At 43.4% G+C, this 23,709-nt stretch overlaps 1 protein-coding gene across 6 annotated transcripts in view; it reads right to left on the bottom strand.

The window, feature by feature from the left end:
- Positions 1–23,709, bottom strand: part of ASAP1 (ArfGAP with SH3 domain, ankyrin repeat and PH domain 1) — a 346,739-nt gene that overhangs the window by 120,514 nt on the left and 202,516 nt on the right. For 5 of the 6 annotated variants that reach the window (XM_078441687.2, XM_078441686.2, XM_078441688.2 and 2 more), the window contains one exon: positions 3,439–3,584. In XM_078441687.2, coding sequence (XP_078297813.1) covers positions 3,439–3,584 — 146 coding nt within the window. Of the gene's footprint in view, positions 1–1,651; positions 3,371–3,438; positions 3,585–23,709 lie in introns of those variants that run through there. The other variant, XM_078441689.2, reaches the window with a different exon arrangement.

Here is a 23,709-nt window from a genome sequence, read left to right on the forward strand (position 1 = left end):
AGCTCACAGGGTAAAGAGGCACAGTGACAACTCTCTTTGGGGTCCTCAGGTGGCGGTCAGTTAGCAGTCAGAAGCTAGACAACAGAAACCAGCCCCAGCCCTGTCTGATGTTAGCCCAGCATCCCTGCGGCTCTTGGGGTTTTCACGTAACTTCCCACCTGGCCATCCCACCTTCCACAGTCACTGAAAGCTAGGAGATGAAGACAAACAAACAGAGAAGAGACAGTTATCATCACTTAGCGGGTCACGTTTCTCAGGACCAACCAACCCTTCAGAACCCCCTCAACACAATACACTCCCAATACCGATTATTTACAGGCAACACGATGAAAGTTTTTCTCTAACTAGAGTTAGTCGAAAGCAGAAAGCTACACCTGACCCCCAAATCTACCGGTTCCTTTTCCTCTATATGAAAGTAAGTAATGTTTTAATGAAAACTATTAAAATGCCCATTGTCAGTACTACCTTTATTAGAAAATGACATTTTTCCATATGTACCACAGACCTTGGAACACAAGAGACATTTGGCATTTACTGGTTGGACTGAGGATACAATTTAGAAAAGTCTAAAAATATCAAAGTACCTTCTTTTATCTTACTCTCTGAATTCCAACTGTACCCATTCTTGCTTAACGTTTCCAGACTCCACTAGCTTAAGAAAATAGGCTTTTCAAGAGCCTCCTGAGAAATACTGGTTCCCAGGGGGTGTTCTAGAGCTCCAACAAACTCCAGGATGTTCCCCAAACTCTTATGTGGGGGCTGGAGGGCTGCAAGCTGGCCAGAAGCCCCTCCCTCCTGGGGCGTGGCTTCCTCTGAGCCCTCTCTCTGCTCCAAGGCTTGGCCGCATCAGCCTGTCTGTTTTGCTCTATCCTTTCCTGGCAGAACATAAAAAGGGAAGCAGCAAGCTGCTGAAACTGTTGTCAGGTTGTATAAACTCCTGGGACTGGCTTTTTATTCAGTCAGAATAGCGTTCCCTTAGTAACCAACTATAGTACAAACAGATTCTTTTACCTGCTCCCTCGTCAGGCATGCCACCACTAACTTCAAAGAGAAAATGTCAGTTTTTATTTTTTTAATTAAGCGAACTGGGTCTTCTAGCAATTCTATCAGATATTTCTTAGACTTCTACCCCTTAAAGGAGAGTAGCCAGGGAGGAAGAAGGCCTGCAGCTTGGAGTTTGTGTAGGGGGCCAGCGAGATCAGCATTACTTAGGGAAACACAATCACCCAGGTAGGGTGATAGAGGCAGTGTAACAGAGTAGGGTGGTAGAGACAACGGACTCACAGAATGTTCGGGTACACGTCTGCTTATTAACAGTGTACCTGAACAAGTTAAATACTGATGTGCCTCAACTCCCTCATCTGGATTGAAGGTATAACAACCATAGAATTGTTGTAAGATGTAAAATAAGAAACCTACATACTGGGGCACCTGGGTGGCTCAGTCACTGAGTCATCTGACTCCTGATATCGGTTTAGGTCATGATCTCACAGTTCGTGGGTTCAAGCCCCGCGTCGGACACTGTGCTGACAGCTCGGAGCCTGCTCGGGATTTTCTCTGTCTCCTTCTTTCTCTGCCCCCCACCCTCTCTCTCTCACAAATATACAAACATAAAAAAAAAGAAAAGAAATCTACACATGATGCATATTACCAGGTTCATCAAGGCGTTCAATAAATATCAGTGGTTTCTGCATGGTGGCAAGTCAGTGCAGTATTAGGTAAGCAAATACAGACAACGAATGTTCCATGAGTTCCATGAGTGACCACTGCGTCGTGGGGCCGGCACACGCTGGGGAAGGAACCCACAGTGGAGGGAAGTGGAGGAATGGACTGGTCCAGGAAATGTGCAAGTGATGAGTCTCGACTGAAGCCAAATACATTTGGTGTCCCGGAAACTAAAGGTTATTAGCAAGACACCCCTGTGAAAACACCCACCTCGGGGGAAAACAGAACTTCCTCCCTGAGCAAGTCTGTTACCAGTAATTACTCACGTGCATAGTCAGAGTGCTGCTTCACTTCCCTTCTTCCCACCACATGGCCTTTGAGCAAGGCCATCAGCAGAAAGACAGGCAGCACCCAGAGGAAGGAGAAATGAGGGCCATCTTCCCAATAAAAGCGATTTAAATACTCTAAGATTTACAGAGATATCATGGATTTGTCAAATAAACCCCAAAGTATAGCAACATGTTGGTCCTAAGTTCCTGAAGTTTTTGGAAATAAGACCTGTTTCTATTCTCCATCTTCATTTTCTTTAAGATTAGCTGTCACTGTAGGAGACTAACTCAATGGCATAAACCACAAATTAGAATTAAGCTGTTAGGAAGACAGACACACACATGTATTCATCTAGTAGGATAGGAAAAAAAAAGGAGACTCTGATTGGTCAAATATTCAGGTTAAAACACCACAGAATGGCAGTTTTCATTTTTCGAAGAGTATGTATTCGTCTGTAAACCAGCTGTTTGTATTGAACGGATCTGTGACAAGATTCTCCTGTGAGGTCACAGAAGCCTATCTGATGGAAGAGCAACTAACCCAGGGCCAAGACATCTTGAGTTCTTAAAGGAGGCCAGGGTGCAATACTGAGAGACTGGGGGAGAGGAAGAGTCTGCCGGTCTTCAGGAAAGAGCCGAGGAAAGTATAGCATCGTTGTCCTTTGGGACTGTCCAACCTCCCTGTGCCTCTATCTCCCGGGACTCTGGAGAAGAGAGACTTGATTTAATGTACAAGGAGGGCTGGGTGGTGATGCCACACAGAACGAGCCTTCTCGGTGTGAACAGGGTGTGAGGGCGGGTATCCGGACAGTAGTGTCGCCAAAGAGACCGCCCCAGCCCCAACTCTGTTTGCCTCCTGGAGCCAGACACCCCTCACGTCCCAGGTTTTTAGGGATTCCTTTTGTCAACAACTTCTGTAACCCTGGATTCCCCTGAATCCCAAAATCTTTTTCTTGGTGGGGGGTTAAAATGATGTGAGGAACTGGGGAGGTTAATTATTTGTAAGTCAGGGACCAAAATGCATGCTTGTCTTCATACAAGTGAGGTATAACACTTGCAACGTGGATTTCCAGTGTATGTTTGACACAGAAATCATCAACACTCTTTCAACTAATAAAAAAACAAAAGTCGCTAAAAATTATCTCAAACAAAACCCAAACGAAGGCAATGGTAGAATGGGGAAGAGAATTCAGGTTAACTACCTTCTCTGACTCCGTAAATCCACCCTGCTAGAAGCTGGATCTAGGAGTTCTACAACGGTATTTTCTTTACACATGACTCCATACCGGAGACTAAAAAGCTTTTCATTTTTTATTTTTTTAATTTTAATTTTGTTTAACCCCCAGGACGGGGGGCTGGGGAGATTATTAAATTGTTCTCTTCGTGATCTTATTGTACTTTGATCTGGCTGAAATTTTTAGAAATCACTTATGCAATGGCTTACCAGATTTTTCAGCAGTGTGGACAGTTCCTTTGTAAGAGTAGAAAACTTGACGAAAGCAGTGCCAAGGTCTGGGTTGTCTCGACTTAAAAAATTACTTCCGAACTTGTCAAGAACTTGTGCATAGTTTTCTTCATTTTGTACATGATCTAAAAAAGAAGAAGGCAGAAGTCTGAGCTATTATTTGCCACAATGACGAGTTACTTTGAACACTGATTGATCATTAGAAACTCTTAAAAGGAAGGCAAAGAGACACGGCATCAATTATTCACTGAATGTGTCCAGAGGTGGTCAGCGGGGAGCTAGATGTCTTCGTTCACTCTAGTAAACGGGGTTTCCTCCTTGTTCTTTCACAGCGTTCAGTTCACCTACATCCCAACTAGCCCATGGACTCCCCACAGGGGCCGGGGAGGGTCAGATTATCATCCCATCTCAAAGCACATCGTATTTCCATTAAGAAACTATGATTAGCAGGAACAAGGAGAAAAGTCTCCTTTGAAAATCAATCTTGGAATGCAAAAGAAACATCCACGGGTTCTAACAGCTTTCCTTCTCTGCAACTCATCTTAATTTCCTTTAATTCTGTCTAAGCCTCAGATCTGAGGAACAGCATTTTTAAAATGATTTTTTTTTGCACACGATCTCTTGGTGTGAGTCGTCAAGGCATGGATCAGATGGATCAACGTTTGAGGTTTGGTTTCACCACCTATAAGCTAGCTATCTTACCAGTTTTTTAACTTTTAGGACCATTATCCTAGTTGGAGAATTACAAGGCGTTAATGAGATACTTGTGAATACATTTCCTCACTCTGAGCTTTGCTTTCCCGATCTGTAACATGACACTAACCCTATCTTACATGAATGTGGTGCTGAAGAGGTGATACGAACTGTACAAAGAGTGGGTGTACCATAAATAATAACCACTCCCACTCTCTCTACTGGGCTTCCAGGATAATATCACACTCTCTTCATCGTTCTTCTATGTCTTGGCTGCTCCTTCCTCTCCAACATCTTTGCTGGATCTTCATCCCCCTGACCTCATAGTGTTGGAGAGCCCTGGGCTTTTCTTCTCTCTCTCTCTCTATGCTCACTCTCTTGGGATCTCATCTAGTTTATAGCTTTGAATAACTTCTATTCTATCCCAGATTGATACCCCAGCCCAGACCCTAGCCCTGAAATATAGACTTCTATGTCAACTGCCTATTCAATATCTCCACCTGGATGTCTGATAACTATGTTCAATCTCAACATGCTAACAGCAAACCCTTCATGTTCTGCCCCTGACCTTCTTTTTCTACAGACCCTTATATCTCAGTTAATGACAAATACATTCTTGTAGTTGTTCAGGTTGGAACCCATCAAAGTCATGCTTGATTTTTTTTTTTCTCATACCCCAGATACAACCCACTGGCAAATCCTATTGTCTTTACCTTGAAAATGTAACCAAAATCTGACAACTCACTACCCCCATGGCTATCAATCTTATCTGACATCATTTCTTGCCTTGATCACTGCAGAACCTCCCTATGAAAGTCTCTTTATTGCAGCTCTTTCTTGCTCACCTACAGTCCCCTATCAATACAGCATCCAGTGTGGTTCTGTAAAATTGTGCATCACATCCTGCAATGCTTATGGCAGACATAAGCACTTACCGCAGATATCCAGACTCCCTACCCCTGCAGGCTCTGGAGGGCAGTCCTGCACGTCTCTACACCCTTGAAGGAAGCAAGCACGGAACATGACACATGCTGACCAAGGAAGTGTGAGTGGAGGCGAGGTGCCCGACTTCCACGTGCACACGTTTCAGATGCCTCTACTCAGGTCCCCGCTTCTCTCTTCCTTCGTGGTAGAGGACAGGGAGGCACAGATTTGTACGGAGCCCCATAAGAGACGCCTAACAATTTACTGAATGAATAAATGAACGGTGAGTATCTGACAAAATCATGTCTAGCAAAATCAGACCTCTAAAGGCTTAATTAAATACCTCCTTATAGAGCCTTCCCTTAGTTGGCAATATCCTCCCTTGCCAGTAACTCTCTGTGCCTCTTTTGCAGTATTTTCCACCATATCACATCATACTTGTGTAAGTACAGACCTTCCCTTGCCATACGACTGTGAGAGGCAGGGATTAGTTCTGGCTCATCTCTGCGTCCCCACCCAACAAATACCACCGTGGTTGTCATTTTTCGGTGAGCTGAGCTTAAGAAGCTAGGGCTCAGTAAATATCCATTGACTTGGATTTGTTGATTTTCTTTTCAGGAATTTAAGAAGCATTCCCTTCTTAAAATCTCCTGGATCGTTCAATAACGGAGATGAAAATCCAAAGCATCTCACTCTCAAATACACTCTCAATAACTGTGCGGGAGCACTGGGCACTCATGAAACCAAACAGAGGTCTGAACTGGGGAATGTCCCAAGAAGGAAGTCTCAATACACAAAAGGAAACCAGTGTCACAGCAGTCCATGGAAATGAAATGAGGCCCCAGCAGCCTTCCAATCATCGCATCAAAAATTCATGATGCCTACAGTGGATGTCAGCATTTTAGGCCGAGATATTAAAAAAGATAAAACGCAGCTCTGGTTATTGCCCAAGTAATGGAGGGAAGTGGCTCAGGAAAACACAAAAGAAAGGCCACATCAGCTCGACAGACAGGATGCACATGTTTGATCCCCTCATAAACTGGAGTTACCCCTGATTCCTTCTGTCTAAAGCTAAAGAGCCTACCTCACCCCTGAGAATCCCACCACACCTGACAACCCTCTTCTGCTTTTGGAGGCCAGCAAAAACAAGAAACAAACAACAAACAAACAAAAAAAGCATTCAGCAGCCTGTTAATTTCAACTGCTTTCAAAGGAAGTGTTTCTGGTAAAACAGAAGTATATAGGATTTTTGTTTGTTTGCTTGGAATTACGAAATATTTCAAATGACATATATCACAACCTTCAGATGAAGAGAATACTCATGGACCCGCCAGCCAGTTTAAGAAATAAAGTATTCCAGAACGTTTCCTCTCTCCCCCAACCCCAATCTCTTCCCTCCCTCCCCAGACACAGCCACTCTCTTGAGTTTGGAACCGCATGCAGAGCTTAGAAAGAATTAGGAGAAGCTCTTAGTCTCTCAGAGATGAGGGACTCATCAAACAACAAGACAGACTTGGGCTAAGGCAGATGGGGCTCAGGAAGGGAGCACTGGCATTTGTTGAGAACCTTCTCTTACCCAAATGCTTTTTACAAGACCATATTTAACCCTCTCCAGAACCCTGTAAGGGAAGAAGGAGGCTTTATCGGGAAGATGGAACATCAAAAATGACGCGAGAGAGGCAAAAGGTGAGACTCGATGAGTAAGTCCAGGCTAGGGCATGGGTCCTGTGTGCTTTGTTAATTCCACTAATGAACCACCATATAGTCAATACCTATACTTATGTGCATAAGTATATGTATGGTAATCCTACATCTGTATATATGTGTGAAATTTCCTACTGTAGATACATTTTAAAAATCACAGTCTATGGGGTGCCTGGGTGGTTCAGTCGATTAGCATCTGACTCTTGATTTCAGCTCAGGTCACGATCTCATAGTTCGTGGGTTTGAGCCCTGTGTCGGGCTCTGCGCTGACAGCACAGACCCTGCTTGGGAGTCTCTCTCCCTCTCTCTTTGACCCTCCCCCACTCTCAAAATACATAAACATTAAAAAAAAAATCACAACTTAGTAAGGTATATCTGGGGATCATACTAATAATCTTGTGGGTAGAAATAATGGCAATTAACTGTTAGGTGCTTAAAACAGTACCTGGCATGTAGCCAGTATAAGAATATATATCTCACACACACAAAAAAAAAAAAAAAAGAAAAAAAAGAATATATATCTCACATGCTTTTTTTTTTCCCCCAAATCTGTGACAACTCACTAGCAATATTATATAAACACATGCATCCCTTTGTACAAAACTAAGGGTTTACCAAGCAGGTTTTCAGCAGAGGGAGAGGGTAAAGAGACAGGGGGTTCTGGTGGAGGAGAGAACAACGGCAGAGGCAGAGGGCAGGTTCTATTACAGAGTATAGCAAGCAGAGAAACAAATGGTAAATTCGGGGGTGTAGGGAAGAAGAGAGAAATACAGGGCTTTGGGGGAGAGGGGGAGGGACTGTCACAGACACAGGTGTGACTGAATGGGAGGGCTGATGAGACAGAAAATGGCCTGACCAGGACCTTTCAGAAAGCAGGGTAAACTACGTTAAGTGCCAGCAGACTTTCGGGAAGCTGGTAAAGTGAGTGCTGGCGAAAGGAAGTGAGGATGGAGACCAAATAGAAGAAAAGAACAAGGAAAGAGAGAAATTCAATTCAGCCGTGATGGAGAGATTCATGCTTTTCAAATATCTACAGGGGATTTCTGGTATTCATGGTATTGTCGCAGAATGTAAGATAATTCTAAGAGCCAGGTGACTCCCTTCAGTTCTGGAAAAAGAAGAAAATAAAATAATTTTACCAGCTGAACCAGAGAGGGCCACTTAGTCAAGATTTCAACTGCTGGCACTTCTTTGGGGAGATGACTAACATATACAGATCACCTACTATGTTCCATGCAGCTCGAAAGGGCCTTTACATACATTCTGGCATGTAAGCCCACAGTAGTACCTAAGTAGTGATTTACTATTCTAGTAATAACACAGATAACAGTAGTGTGTTGAGTATTTAGCATATGCCTGTCACCGCACTAAGCACTTCATGCACGTTACTTAATTCACTTGAATCAACGTATTAACAAGACTGGAAGAGAAGTATCACTATCATCCTCACTTTTGAGATGCCAAAACGTGCCCATGGTCATACAGCTGATAAACAAGGGAGTTTAATCTTAGGCTTTTTTGATCTCAGAGCGGAGACTCTCCCCCGTATCCTCAAGTGAGACAGATCTACGATCAAATTCCAGGTCTGTCACCAACCCTGTGTGGTGTTCTGGTCGAGTAACTCACCTTCCTAAGTCTCATCTTCTCAGCTCTAAAATGGGGGTAATAATGGTATTTGCCTCACAGAGGTATTATGGGGAGTGAGCTACTGCACGCCAAGTGCATGGTACGTGATAAGGTCGATAAATGTTTATGGCGAGGATAGCAATGATGGAGGACGGCACCAGGCTGCTCCTCGGAGTCCAGTGCAGTGGCGTCCATCTTTCGTCCTCTGGCCAGGGGGACAGCGGCTCCAACTATACTCTGAAGTCCGTGACAGCTCTCAGAGTGTATGTTCCTGGGGCTGGCAGTTACAAGTGCCTTGAGAATACATTAAAAGTCAATAGTCTCTTTTTTTTAAATATTTTTAAATGTTTATTTATTTTTGAGAGAGAGAGAGAGAGAGAGAGAGAGAGAGAGAGAGAGAGAGAGATGCAGAGGGGCAGAGAGAGACGGAGACACAGAATCGGAAGCAGGCTCCAGGCTCTGAGCTGTCGGCACAGAGCCTAATAGGTTCGAACTCATAAACCATGAGATCATGACCTGAGAGCTGAAGTCGGATGCTTAGCCGACTGAGCCACCCAGGCGCCCCCAAATTCAATATTCCTTTGAAATGTCATGTACATTTCTCCAATGAGGCCGTCCTCAAAATTTTCAGAACCACAGCAATTATTAAACAGGCCTTTCTCTAAGGGATGTTTGCCTTACCAAACTGGGAAACTCACAAAACTTCCCAACTGGCCTGTCAACGCAACCTTTGATGCTCTGTCGCTGTAACTATAGCTGCAGCTTATAAGCACCAACCGTGTGGCGAGATCCAGAACGGGGAATATCCTAAAACTTCTTCAAGGCAGTGTTTTATAGATAAGACAGTGAAACTCACTGGGGAATCCACATTGGAACCTAGCCTCATCCGATTCCAAACCCACCCTTTTCCACTGACAAACTCAGGAAAGACAGTCAAGGCTGCCATGATGCGTGCTACAAATATCTATTTGGAATCTAATACATGAAAGGCTTAATGATAAACACCAAGAAAAACAGGATGAGTAAGACAGACCTCCTGTCCTGTAATAATGACAAAGATGCAATAAATGTAACAATGACTGATTATAATCGTTAATAATTATTAATTACAATTATAATTAATTGTGGTTAAATTTTTGATCACTTAATGGGCCAGGAGCTGTGCTTTTGTCCTGCATTACTTCACTCAATGCTCACAATGACATGCCCTTATTATCCCCATTTTCCAGATGCAGAGACTGGTTCAGAGTTAAACAGGTTGCCCAAGGTCACCCAGCTGCATGGTGATGACAGGCACGGACTGCAGAGCCTGTGTTCTTACCCATTATGCTTGGCTAAGTGCTGGAACTCCAGACGTCTGCTATTTTTCAACGTTTTTTATTTTTATTTTTTTTTTATTTTTGGGACAGAGAGAGACAGAGCATGAACGGGGGAGGGGCAGAGAGAGAGGGAGACACAGAATCGGAAACAGGCTCCAGGCTCCGAGCCATCAGCCCAGAGCCTGACGCGGGGCTCGAACTCACGGACCGCGAGATCGTGACCTGGCTGAAGTCGGACGCTTAACCGACTGCGCCACCCAGGCGCCCCAGACGTCTGCTATTTTTGAGCCAGATGTCAAGTGGCTGACTGAGGGATCTGAAAATCTAGGTCCTTAGCTCCAGGCTCGACCAGGTGACCCTGGTCAGGTGACTAAGGCTCTCAGGGGCCTTTATTTCACCTATAAAACAGGTCTGATGGGGCGCCTGGGGGGCTCAGTAGGTTCAGCATCCAACTCTTGATTTTGGCTCAGGTCACGATCTCACGATTTGTGGGTTCAAGCCCCGCGTTGTACTCTAAACCATGTCAGCACAGAGCCTGCTTGGAAGTCTCTCTCCCTCTTTCTCTGTTCCTACCCTGCGTGCTCTTTTCTCTCTCTCAAAATAAATAAGTAAACTTGAAACAGGTCTGATAATACCTATACCCAGCATACTCCTTGAGGTTGAATGCTAAGAGGTAAAGATGTCATAATTAATGTGAAAGCTCTTTGGGGAAAACTGCAGCAACAGCAGTGAACATTATAAAACCACGAAGGATTATTTCTATTTAATGAGTAAAGGCCTTGAAAGCATTCATAATAGATCCATCCTCAAAAGCTCCCCCAACCTTGACCAAGCACAGCCTAATGTTTACCGAGGCATCATCTGACGGAGGGACAGAGGCATAAGCGGTTTGCGTCTCCCTGGGTTTGAATCTCCCTCTGTCCAGGCTGACCCATCCGTGACCTTGGAAAAGGTACTTTTCTGGGTCTCGGCTTTCATACGTGAAATGTGACAGATGTAGAATCTATAAAGTACATGGCAAGCCTCTAAAAATATCTTTACTTTTATTGCTTTCATTCACCCTGAGACCGAAGGCTGAAGCTCTGATGTTAATGGAGAATTGGGTACAATCTAAATATCGTGGTATTTTTTGGAGGGTCCACGATACACAAGACAACTGTGGACCAAACCCTAGGTCTTCCATTTACCAGCTGTGGATCTAAGACAATCTATATAATCATCTTAGACTGTGCTTCCTTAACCACAGTAATACCTCGATGGGATCGTGACGCAGACAGGACGGGAAACGCCTCCAGGGCGTCTCCTCCGGGGTCTGGCCTACGGTGGGTCTTTAAGATGTGGGAGGAACCATCCCTGGCCCCAGACTGAGTCTCCCTTCCTTAACTTCGCACACTCTCCTTCTTGAGAGCCTCGCTTCTCTTCCTGTGTCTCTATGGAAGTTATCTTCTTTGCCGCGGGTCCAGTGCCACTGTGTTTATCACCTCATCTTCGAGAGCTCAGAACTATCTGGAGCACAGCTCGGGTGCAGGCATCACTGCACTGCAGCCACGCAGCCCAGCCGAAGTTCCCCAGTGCACCTCACAGTTCTGGGCCTCAACCTGCCTCTTGCGAGATCAAACGTAAGTGTAACCTCCCAGGCGAGCCTGTCATTCACTCCCTCCTCAGCCTCCTGCGACGTCCCAGCTGCCAGCTTTACCTGGTCTGCAGTTGTTCACCCAGTCCCCAGCCCTCGACCTGCTTGGTAAAATGCTCAGCGTATGTAGTGAAGTCTCCCGGAGCAAGTCTTTTCTCCTTCTTCGGAAAATACTTAGTATTGGCCACGTGCCAGGCATATAAACTACAATGAGCTATAACTGTAATAATAAAGCCATGTCATAAATTATAGTGCTGGCCGAGAGGGGGAAGTGATAAATTCTTTTACACCGTCCTATACATACTCTGTAGCACTAATCACCCTTTAAAAGTTTTAATTCCATTTGTTTTTAAAATTACAAAAATAATTCATACACTTCTACAGAGATACATAAAGATACAAATGATCATTTCCTTTCCCCTTCTCCAATCCCATCTCCTTGAAATAAGCAGAGTTAATAATGTGGTATGTTAATAATCTCAGCAAAGCTTTCTCTATGCTTAAAAAATACACAAACACACATACAATAGGGGGTCTTCTCCCTTTTTCTCATTTTAAAAAAACCAAATGGCATATTAAAATCAAGACTACACGGCTTACTTTTTTCCTACTGAATAAGGATCAAGAAACCGAATACAATTAAATCTAATTAATCATTTTAACGTGATTATATTCCTTAATAAACACTACTATGATTTGGAGAACTATCCCCCTGAGGGACTTCCAGTGTTTGCTGCTGAAAAACCAATGCTGCCATAAATATTCTTATCCACAAGTTCTTACATGCTGTCACTTTAAAAGATGCAGTCACAAAAGCAGAACTGTTGGGGAATGGGGTGCACATTTCAAATTTTAAATAACACTACTATGTTTCTCCAGAGGCTGGTGGTAACAATGCACAGACCCAACAGCCGTACAAATGTGAGAGGGATTTCTCTAGAACTTCCCTAGAGCACAGATGTTGCTGTACTTTTTTAATTCATACCACAGGGATGTGAGAAAGTGGGTGACAGTAAGCCCGAGTATCTTTTTGTATTTTATTGTCCATTCACATTTCCTTTTCTGCTTGTTGTTTTCCACAGCTTGCCTTCTCCCTAGCAGTCTGTGAGAAAATTTTCTGCCTAAGGGACGGCAATCTTTTGTAATATGTGTTGCTGGAATTCCCTCCCATTTGTCTCCTCATTTGGTTTACGGTGTCCTTTGCCGCACAGAACTTTTTACATTTCATGTCATCAAACATACCAATCTTTACCCAGAAATCTTTTGAGTTTCCTATCTTATATTCCCAAACCTCCTAATAGTTTGTATTAAAAAAACAACACCACATTGAAAGCTTGAATTCAATCCAATGTATCTGTTCACGTAGGGTGAAGAACAGTCCTAGCGTTAAAGTTCCTAAGCCTTCTAATATTTGGTTTAGTTTTATTCTCTTTTGAATACTTAAATACTTAACCCATCATCGATGGTTTTTATTTTCTTTCCTCTGTACGAAAATATATTGCTTATTTAACACAGCCTCTCATAGGCACCCACGCTGTATCTGATAAATAAGTGAACACACGGACAAAACTTGGATGTAGCCACTGAGTTCCCAAGCGATGACAACTGCCTAACTCCCTGAAGAATGAACAGCTGATTAACTGGTACACCCGGGGAAACAGGCACAGCATACCATCAAGGCACCTTAAAGTACCCGGGGGTAAAGAAGCTGGTGTCTGCTTGAGTGGGCAGAGATACGGAGACCACCAAGGGGCCCCCAGTCTCTCCAGAGCTCACCGTCTAGGCAGGTTAAAGTTTTAAAAGCACTGCCCTCCACTCCTGTTCAGTGTCAGCGTGGGGCCCGGCTCTTTTTGTCACGCTGATCCATACAACCAGTTACCATTCAACCTGTGACCCTGAAAACAACCTGTTTTGTTTTTAAGTTTATTTATTTTTGAGAGAGAGAAGGACCGTGCATGTGAGCAGGGGAGGAGTGGAGAGGGGGGTAGAGAGAGAGAGAGAGAGAGAGAGAGAGAGAGAGAGAACCCCAAGCAGGCTCTCTGCTGTTAGCGCAGAGCCCACAATGCAGGCCTCAAACCCACGAACCATGAGATCATGACCTGAGTCGAAATCAAGAGTCAGATGCTTAATGGACTGAGCCTCCCAGGCACCCCATGAAAACCTGTTTTAATTTTACAGACACGTTATTGGTGGGGGGTGAGGGAGTTTGGGCTCAGAGTCCAAAGTCTGTATTGCCTTAGATACAACCTCCACTATTTAGACACATTTAAATTGATTACGAACAAGTTATTTCACTTCCCTGGGCCTCAGTTTCCTCATCTGTTCCCACCACCACTCACTAAGGTTAAGGTCCAAGGCAACATGGTTAAAGGCAGAACGGTTTGCATACATTTTTTTTTTTTAATTGCCTTTCTCCATGCCACTTGGGATGACTCATTCCTCTGATTTTTCAAGGTCATTTTGAATTTGGATTTGTTCTTTCAAAATTCTAGCCAAGCCTCTACAAGAATCTGCTCCAGCCCCAAGGGTGTTATCTGGAAACTTAGCATGCAGACTCCCATTTCCGCAGCAACTGACAAATCCATTAACTAACAGAGCCCCAAGACAAGATGCCTGCAGAGTTCCACAAGGCTATTACTCGGCATTTAAACGGCATTTGAGCATCAGAAGCAGCAATGCCCTCTCTTCTGGCTCCATCACGTTGGCCTCCTAACTGCCAGATAAAATCCACATCACGCTTGGATTTGCTGTCGGCTCTTCTGGGTAATGTTCATGCTTTGAGATCTGCCCCCTAAGAAAAGCTAGGAAGGAGACAAGTATTCCTCTTCTATTCCAGCCTTCTAGTCAACTGCCCACCTTCCGAGGGAGCCAAGCTTTCTTATAAACAGGTGTAATGTACAAATATGTCCCCGCATGTTACTATTAATTCACAAACTTTCATTAAGCACCTACAGTGGGATACAAAGGTTATGTAGGTCATTCGGTTTACAGCCTTAGTCCTTCTGAGCTTCAGCTTCTTGGTTTAAAAATTATGTGTAAAATGACTAGAGATAAACCAAAGCCTCACTGGGATCTTGTCCTGGTAGATGAAGTAGGCTAGGATAGGACCTGGCTGGGCAGCTGCTCTTTAAACTGGTAGTCTCCAGACGATTTGTGACCATCTATACTTTTCATGAAAAATTTTATTATTTTATTTTAACCTACATTTATTTATTTATTTATCTATCTATTTATTTATTTATTTATGAAAGACAGAGTGTGGGGTTGGGGGGGGGGGGCGGGCAGAGAGAGAGGGGGACACAGAATCGGAAGCAGGCTCCAGGCTCTGAGCTGTCAGCACAGAGCCCGATGAGGGGCTAGAACCCATGAACCGTGAGATCATGACCTGAGCCGAAGTCGGATCACTAAGTGAGCCACCCAGGTGCCCCATGGTAAAACATTTTAAAACCTAAATTTCTAATATTTATTTACTTAACCATTTCCTTATGTGTTAATACAGTGTATGTTAGATGCATATTCTACATACAACGTTACTACTTATAACCATCAATGGTTCTGGTCTCAATTCCACGGCTTGCAAAAACCCCTAAAATTGACTGAAAAATTCTGCCTTCAAAAAAAAATTTTTTTTTTTTTAAATTCAGAGAAGGTCTGTTGTTCTCATATTATAAAGGGATTGATGACCCCAGAATGTTAAGGATCACAGAGGAAAGTCAGCTGAATCTAAAACCTTCTTGCCCTCAACAGGTGCAGAGTCCAATGAGTCTGAGGGAGAACAACAGCACGTGTACAAAAGAGATCAAACGTGCAAGCTGGCCTGTTTGGTTTTGGGTGGAGGATGGCATTCTTTTTTGGACCCCGTGACCCCCCCCCCCCATAGGGTATACATGGTGTCTTTTAGGTTGCGAAAGAACCTTCGTGTCCTTTCATCACCACTATTTCATCAATAGACAAGGTAGGTATCACCTCGGCTTCACAGAGAAGAAAACTGAGGTCTTCAGAAATGGACGGACTTGCTAAGAACTACTCGGCTACTTATAGCCAGAACAGAGATCACACCCCAGCGTTCAGGTCTGCGAGCCAATGCTCTTCCAGAAGGGATCCCCCCACTCCTCACTGTGCAGGCGGCACAGAACACCCCCAAGCGCTACAGCAATACACGTCTCTCCACCCCAGGGCTCCTGGAAAAGGCATCACCCAGAGCGTGGACAAGGAAGATGACAAGGGCCACGCAGCACACAAATGTGCCAGGTGCCACGTAAGAGTGCTGTCTGTGGTTCAGAATACACACGCACGCACACACACACACACACAAAAGTTTAAAAAAGAAATACGGCTGATTAGTATTTTCTTCTTTTCTCTCAATTTTCCTTTGCAAATATGTTAATATATATTATACTTTTCCAATGAGAAAAACAAACAGAAAATGCCATTAACAACAACAACAACCAGCCCCAGGTTTTCCAGAATGCACTGGAAACCCCCTGCGATTCCCCATAAAGAAAAAGTGTGACGTTTGATCAATTATCAGGGACATGGAAGATCGGAGAATATCCTGTTGTCTGCATGCAGGTGACAAACTGGCCGTGCAAAGTCATCCTCCATCAACCCCCAATCACTCCGTCTTACGGCACTGATTATTTATGAAAAACACTTCAGAATCGATAGCAACTTGCTTGATTTCCATACCTAAGCAGGCGTCAGAAAAATCGATAAGTAGTTATCTTCCTGGCTAAAGACTCAGCTGGAGAGTCCCTCCCGTCCTAGACAGAGACACTTTAAAATTCATATGCATGTCCAAACCACAAATGGAATTCAACACATGCATCACTGCTTTGTAGAGTTTATCACGGAGCATGGCTGCCTGAAGCCGGGGCCTCCTGTGAAGAGCTGAGGTGGGTTTGCCTCACAGGATACTCCATGTGGCCAGGGAAGCCTGTGTGAGAGAGGCAGAATGGAAGCGACCCTAGCAGGAATACCATACACAGAAATAAAACCAGAGACCCTGGCATTCCTCCAGACTCTTGCTATAGTTTAATTGCAACATCATTATACAGGAAAACATAACCCTCGTTTGGCGAGGCATAAACCATCCAAGAGTGTGGTCAAAATGCAACTTGGAATAAGAGGCAGCAAGATCTGGAGTGACCACAGAATCTTGGCCGTAATCGTCAAGGAGGGTCAGCTCAAGGCAGAAAGGTGGTCCGTAAAGAAAACTCGGCAGTCACTAAGCTGAATCTTTACGCGAACGGTAAAAAGGATTAGCTGACAAGGACTGAAAATCACAGTAGGACACATCTGTGCCTTTAATTTAGGAACTCCTCAACTTAGTCGATTTGGAAGAATGAGAGAGAGAGAGAGCAAAAACCATGTAAACAGCACTGGGCACCCCCCCCCCGCCCCCCCCCCGCCCCCCCCAGTCAATGACGAGTATGTGTCTGTGGGCAGGAGGGACAGTGTTCACAGGGGGAGCCTCTCCCTGAGCTGTGGGTGACGGGCTCAAAGGCTGTGTGTGGAGGGTGAGTGTGTGCGTTTTCAATACCACACTCCTAAAGGAATGCCAATCTTTGTAAAAACACCGAGGTAGAATTTTAAGTGTACTTTATTGGCCATATAAGGATTTTCAAGGGTTATTCTGACTCCATGGGTTACTTCCCTTACATGCAGACTTTAAGACCGAACTTCAGAGTGAGACTACGAGGTGAACACACTGAGTTTACAGTAAACTGGAAGTCCAAGAGTACAGACGATCACTGCTTATCCTAGCATTTAATCACCTACTTGCCTCTCCTGTGCTTCGTAAATAGTTTTGACTGAATAAACAGAGCGCCTATTTTCTGTGTTTAGGTATCTGTGATCCACAAACCCGAGCTGAAGACATACCTCTCTCTAAGTCACTTTCACACACTGCTGCATATTGTTGAGTCCAACTATGCCAAAACACCTCTCTGCGAGTCAAGTGTTCTGTCAATCCCTGAATGTTGTATGTTCAATCAATGCTTAATAAATGAATTACTCATACATTATTTTTTATAAAGATCTATCTGCATCGGCAGTTGATAATTTGATGGAATAACTTGTACCAGACTAATGCTCCTGCCTATAACAATTATGAATGATGGACAAAATACAAAAACAACCACTAGAAACCATTGGAAAGCACGCAAAAGCAGGAAGAAAAAGAAGGGGTATTACCCTTTAAGGAAGAGAACCATGCCAGAGAAGACCATATTTAACTGGCTTTTCTCCTAAAGGCAGACTTTAGTCCATGTTGGGCAAGGAGAACTGAACTCAAGTACAAAGTAGCATTTTACTCAGCTGAGGTGTCAGAGGTCAGAGTTTGAGATTGCTTCAGCAGCTGGCAATTGAGGGGGAAAATCCAAGAAAAGAAGAAGTCACAGAAAGGGAAGCCCTCAAATTCAACCCCCGGTTGCCCAGAACTGCAAATGCTTCGAAAAGCCTAGCAGAAAACAGTATCTAAAGAGTTAAGCAGATTCTAGCAACTTCCCATTGCTAAGGAAAGAGTTTGGAATTCAAATCCCACAAAGTTAGCCAGGGCTTAGTAAACACTATGGGCTGAAAGCCTGGTTGGACGGTGCCATGAGAGTATGGGCCATGTTGCATGACTAAGGGCTATATCCTGGGACTATAAGCAAAACTAAGATAAACTTACCATAAGATCAAGGTGATGGTCATCACCAGAAATCTAATCAGGTACTAGAATAAAACACCACACGTTTCATAGAAGATAAAAGAACCCAGAGTCTCTACATCATACAATTCAAATGTCTAGCATGCAAACAGAAATTATTAGACACACAAGGAAACAGAAAAACGTAGCAAAACACCGAGAGAGAGAGAGAGGAAAAAGAAAAAAAAAAAAAAAACAGTCAAAAGAAATGGAACCACAGACAAGTTAGATGTTGGATTTAGTACACAAGTTCAAAATAAATATTACAAGTAAGGTCAAGAATCTATAGAAATAGATGGATAAATGGCTGAAGAGATAACAGAACTCTAGGAAAGACAGAAATTCTACCAAAAAAAAAAAAAAAAAAAAAAAGGCCACACAGAAATCCAAGAACTAGAAAAATACGGTATCTGAAATAAGAATTAACTGGATGAGACTAACAGCAGACTGACACTGCAGAAGAAATGAGCCATAAACTTGAAGCCAGGAAAGTAGAAATTATCTAAACCGAAGCACAAGGAATATAAAGATTGAAAATAAAATCTCAGTGAGCTGTGGGAGAACATTAAGCGGTCTAACACAAAAGTAACTCGAGTCTAAGAAAGAAAGAGACAGAATATAAGAATAAATAATTTGAAACAATACTGGCTAAAAATTTTCCAGCATTGATTAAATTTTTGCAGCTGACTGTAATTGTAACTACCACAGATTAATATATTCTAGTATCATATTAAATATTTTTAATATGTTCTTTCCAACATGTGCAACAAAGTAGCCATTATGGTCCCATTTTAGAAAGGAGGAAACTGAAGCTTGGGGGGGAGGGAATGGGGGTAGAGCTAAGCAGCTTGGATACATCCATGCGGTGGTGGATGGAAGAGGACAGATTTTGTTTGGACTCCCCCTACTATTTCAGAGCCTCAAGCTGAGGGGGATGAAGTCGTCATCACGGTCACCATTGTCAGGGACCTGCATGACCTGTGTGATGCTTCAGAACCGTCCGATGAGGTTGAAAAACTATTTTTCCATTTCCAGAAATGAAGGAAAAACTGCTCGAAGTATTCTCTGACAAACCAGTCAGGGGCTGACTCAGCATCTGACCCCACATCCATGTGACCCATTCGAGAATAAGTCACTAAGGGGGTGCGGGAAGCAGTTCCGTCTATGGAAGAGAACACGCTGGTTTGCAGGCCTCCCTAGTCGCTCCTAAGTGATGCCAATTACAGAGGCCCTAGTAACGGCAGTGAGGGGCGGAGAAAGACGAGACTGTGGTGAGCCAGTGCCAGGTCCAGGTTGCATTTAAAGTGAAAGAAGCTGCTCCTCTTTTTGAGGGACCCATCTAGTACCTTCGTGCTCTAGGACGACCGCCTGTTTTACTGGCCTGTCCCCCTGCACAGGTGAGGCACTCCTGGGAGTCCTCACTGCCCCAGCCCACGGCGGCAGGCACTTACCAAAGACCTACGGTTCAAATCTCGTAGCTACTTACTAGCTGTGTAAATGATTTAAACCAGGTTTAAATGTAAACTTACTAGCTTTGTAAATGATTCAAACTAGGTGACTTCATCCCAAAGTGGGGATAATAACGTCTTGCATATAGGACAGGTGAGACAATTAAGAAACATCATAAATCTATATAATAAGTCATCTGGCAACAAACATCAGGTGTAATTTCTTAATTCTACAAAATTCGACTATTAAGGTAAGAATATGTTTTTATATTTACCTTTAACAGTATTTTTGTTATTCAGCTTGAGGCTTTAAAAAAATCTGAAGCACTCGTTGGGGAATGAACACTCCCAGTTTTTTGTTTTTTAATTTTTAACATTTTATTCATTTTTGAGATACAGAGACAGACAGAGTGCAAGTGGGGGTGGGGTAGAGAGAGAGGGAGACACAGAATCTGAAGTGGGCTCCAGGCTCTGAGCTGTCAGCGCAGAGCCCGACGCGGGGCTTGAACTCATGAACTGTGAGATCATGACCTGAGCTGAAGTCAGACGCTTAACCGACTGAACCACCCAGGGGCCCCGAGCACTCCCAGTTTTATTTAAAATGACTTAATTTCTCATGAAGAACGCTCCCATAAAATGAGCGTATATATCATAAAAAACTACCTCATTTTAAGAGCACTCCTTCCAGGACAGCAAAATGAAGGAAGTGTGTGCACCTGCCCTCCATGCCTCGTGCCCCCTGCCTCTGATTTCAAGTAACAGAATATTTCAGGCAACGGCTTGAATATGAAAATTGGACCTTCTTAAAGAGCCTGGAATTCTGAGATTATTCTGGAAAGAAACTTCAATTTTCTAAATGCAGTTTAAAAAATTTCTCCAGTTTTATCCCTACATACTTTGAGGAGTACTACTTTCCTGGATAAGTGTGCCTCCTTTAGGAAAAAGCTTCCTTCCTTGACCCTTTTGAAGGAACTAATTATTTCAATTTGTTTTCACTTTTTAAGGAGTAATAATGGACCCACACAAATACAAAATGCCTTGCAGGCCGGAAGTAATTTGTTTAGACTTGCCTTAAATCACTACCAAAAGGTATTTACAGTTTCAGTCTAAAGGCTTCTACTTCTGGGGGCTTAAAATTACCTCTTTACTAGCAAGTTTACTGTATACCTTTTGACATTTTATGATTCTGTACGTTTCTATTAAAATTCTAATCCATTTCATCTCTTAACTATTCCAGTTAGGAAACTTCTTCACACTGAAGAAACACTCCAGGATTAAAAATACCATTATATGACACAATGGTAAGACACCAAACTTAATTATCAACTCTAGATTCACTCTGCATTGTACCTTTGACAAAATGTTAGCTAAAAAAAGCTAAAATGAACTTGCTATCCGCTTCCTATCCACTGATGAATTTAGCACTTTACCTTTAAAATCTTAGATTTCATCATACGCTTTGAGCAATTTCTTAAAATAGATAAATTAACAAAATGAAAATCTGGGGCGAACATCACACATTAATTTTGCGTTAGAAAACACAAATGTTCCTATAAAACTACTCACTACATAATTCTACACTGAAAAGGGAGAAAACTGCCTTTTTCCCCTCAAGTATGGAACTCTTTATGACAACGTAGCCATACGCTGGAAATAAGGCTTCCATATCATATGCTAGTAATTGAATTCCATACCACTGTCATTTTTTTATTCGCTAAAATTAAAGAATTTAAGAGTCCCAACTTTCAGACTAACAATGTTATGTATTTCTAGGGGGCACAATGTGTTACTAATAAGCTAAAACGTATTCCAAATATATCTTGGCATGAATTTTAAGGAAGCCACTATTTAATAATAAAATCCACATTTGGATTTGTGAAAAAAAATTTATCATAGAAGAAGAACTAGGAGAAGGAATATTCTGGGGTCTTTACTTCCAAGGAAAAGTATACTCATGTGTAATAATACGTCTGATTCAAAAAGATGAACAAATTCAACCCAACAAAGTCACTGACGGAACGACAAGCCAGGCGCACCCATGCTTACTAGGAATCACAGCCTCCTTCCATTTTTACGAAAGTACAGTATATTTCAGTTTGCTTTTTTAATAGCACTGATGAGCAGTGAGCTCGTCTTTCTCAAGAGACACACACCGACTTCCACTGAGCCTAGGATTTGCACGCCTAAACCCATGTTTGCAAGGGCAGAAGTCTCGTGAAGGCCAGTCCAACGTCTACTGCCCTGACCCAGGGGCTTGTACCAAGATTGAGGCGACGTGTCAGCAGGCAGGTGAAGGCCTGCCCGGGGCTGGCAGAGTCACTCCAGTGGCCTCACAAGAGGGTGGCTGGCTTCCTCCAAGGCAAACGTGGAGCCGGTGGGGAGACCCAGACGGAAGCTAGCTCTTTTATGAACTGGCCTAGGGAATCACATGGTATCACTTCCATCACATTCTATTCATTAGAAGAGAGCTGTAAGTCTGGCACACGTACCAGGGAAGCGAATTAGGCTCTATCTTTGGAAGGAAAAACTGTCAAAAATTGCAACATTTTTTTTTAAGTTTATTCATTTAATATTTCTGAGAGGGTAAGAGAGAGAGAGTGTGTGTGTGCGCAGCAAGTGGGGGATGGGCAGAGAGAGAGGGAGGGAGACACAGAATCCGAAGCAGGCTCCAGGCTCCGAGCTGTTAGCACAGAGCCTGACGCGGGGCTCAAACCCACGAACTGCGAGATCATGACCCGAGCCGAAGTCGGATGCTTAACGGACTGAGCCACCCAGGTGCCCCTGCAACATATTTTAAAACCTCTACTGTTCAAGAAACTACTAGCTATTTTAAACATACATTAGGAGACAGAGAGGTGGGGGGCGGGGGGGACACACACACCAAGGCAAACTTTCTACATGACAATATTCTTCACAGATTAATAATGTCAACACTTCAAAACTTAGAAACAATACAGGAAAGTTAAATAGCTTGGAAAATTCTCCCCTGATCCAAGCAGTTCACAGAATTCAGGTTTTTTTTTTGTTTTGTTTTGTTTTTCTGAAATGTCCTCATACGCAGCAGGGACAGTAAGAGAAAGAGACAAATCCCCAAAGCCATTTTCAAACTAAAGGCTTTTGGGGAGATAACTTGTTTTTCCAATAAAATTTCTGTTTTTATTATACTGTGTTCCAATTAATACTGATAAAGGTTCTGCGTAAACATAATCACTACATTGTAAATGCAAGACCACCTCCAAGATATTCAGCATCTTCCACACAGTCTGGTGGGGGTGGGGGTGGGGGTGGCTGGTCATCTCAAACCAGAAATACAGAAATGCTTTGTAAAACTTTAAAGAACATCAGATGGGTCTCGTGTCACTTAAGCACTGTGAGAAAACAAGAAAATGATGAAAACACACTGGGAACCAGATCCCAGGGTTCAGCCTCTGTGGCTTCTTTGGATGAGGCCAAAAGCCCTTGGATGGGAATAGCCCGGATTCCACTGGGCATGTATCATGGAAAGATCTGCAACACCGCTGTTTTACTCATCTAGCTATTTTTTAAGAATTAAATGTCACAGCGCTGCCCACACAAGCTGACCAGAAACCCGAGTGTACTATGCTCGCTGGTGATGGTGGCAACCCTATCAGGTCCCAGCAGTCTGTGAGGTCTGAGTTTTTATCCCCACACGTCCGAGCCATGGGCATGATAACTGCTACCGCGGCCCCTCTCCAGGAACTACCGAAGTCACCCCAGGATTTACACTGCTGGGAGGTTCCATTTCATCGAGTCATTTGTGAACAGTCATGATTAAATACTTAACAGTCGTTCATGGCAAGCTTCTCAGGGACGTATCTAGCCAACCTGTAGCAATTCATTCCCCATGTGTTGAACCTCTAACCACATGTCAGGTAGAAGACAGGTACAGGGTGGCTGTACACAACAAAGCTGGAATCAGCTAGACCCTCATTCCATTACTGTTAGGTGTGGCCCCTTGCAGAAGATAGTCTGGCTCTTGAAGCTTCAGCCTCACCACCTATAAAATGGGATCTAATGGGGATAATGGTAGGCCTACCTCAGAGGCTTGTTCAGCTTAGCTTCGTACGCATCAACCCCCTTGAATGTCACCTCCTCCGAGAGGTGTTCCCCTTAGCACCCTGTCAGACTATATCAGGTCCCTCTTTGTAAGCTTTCCAGTTTCTAAATTATAAGTACTTTCTGGTATCTCTC

Source organism: Panthera onca, chromosome F2 (genome assembly GCF_046562875.1).
Source record: "Panthera onca isolate mPanOnc1 chromosome F2, mPanOnc1 haplotype 2, whole genome shotgun sequence".
NCBI classification, from domain to species: Eukaryota; Metazoa; Chordata; class Mammalia; order Carnivora; family Felidae; genus Panthera; species Panthera onca.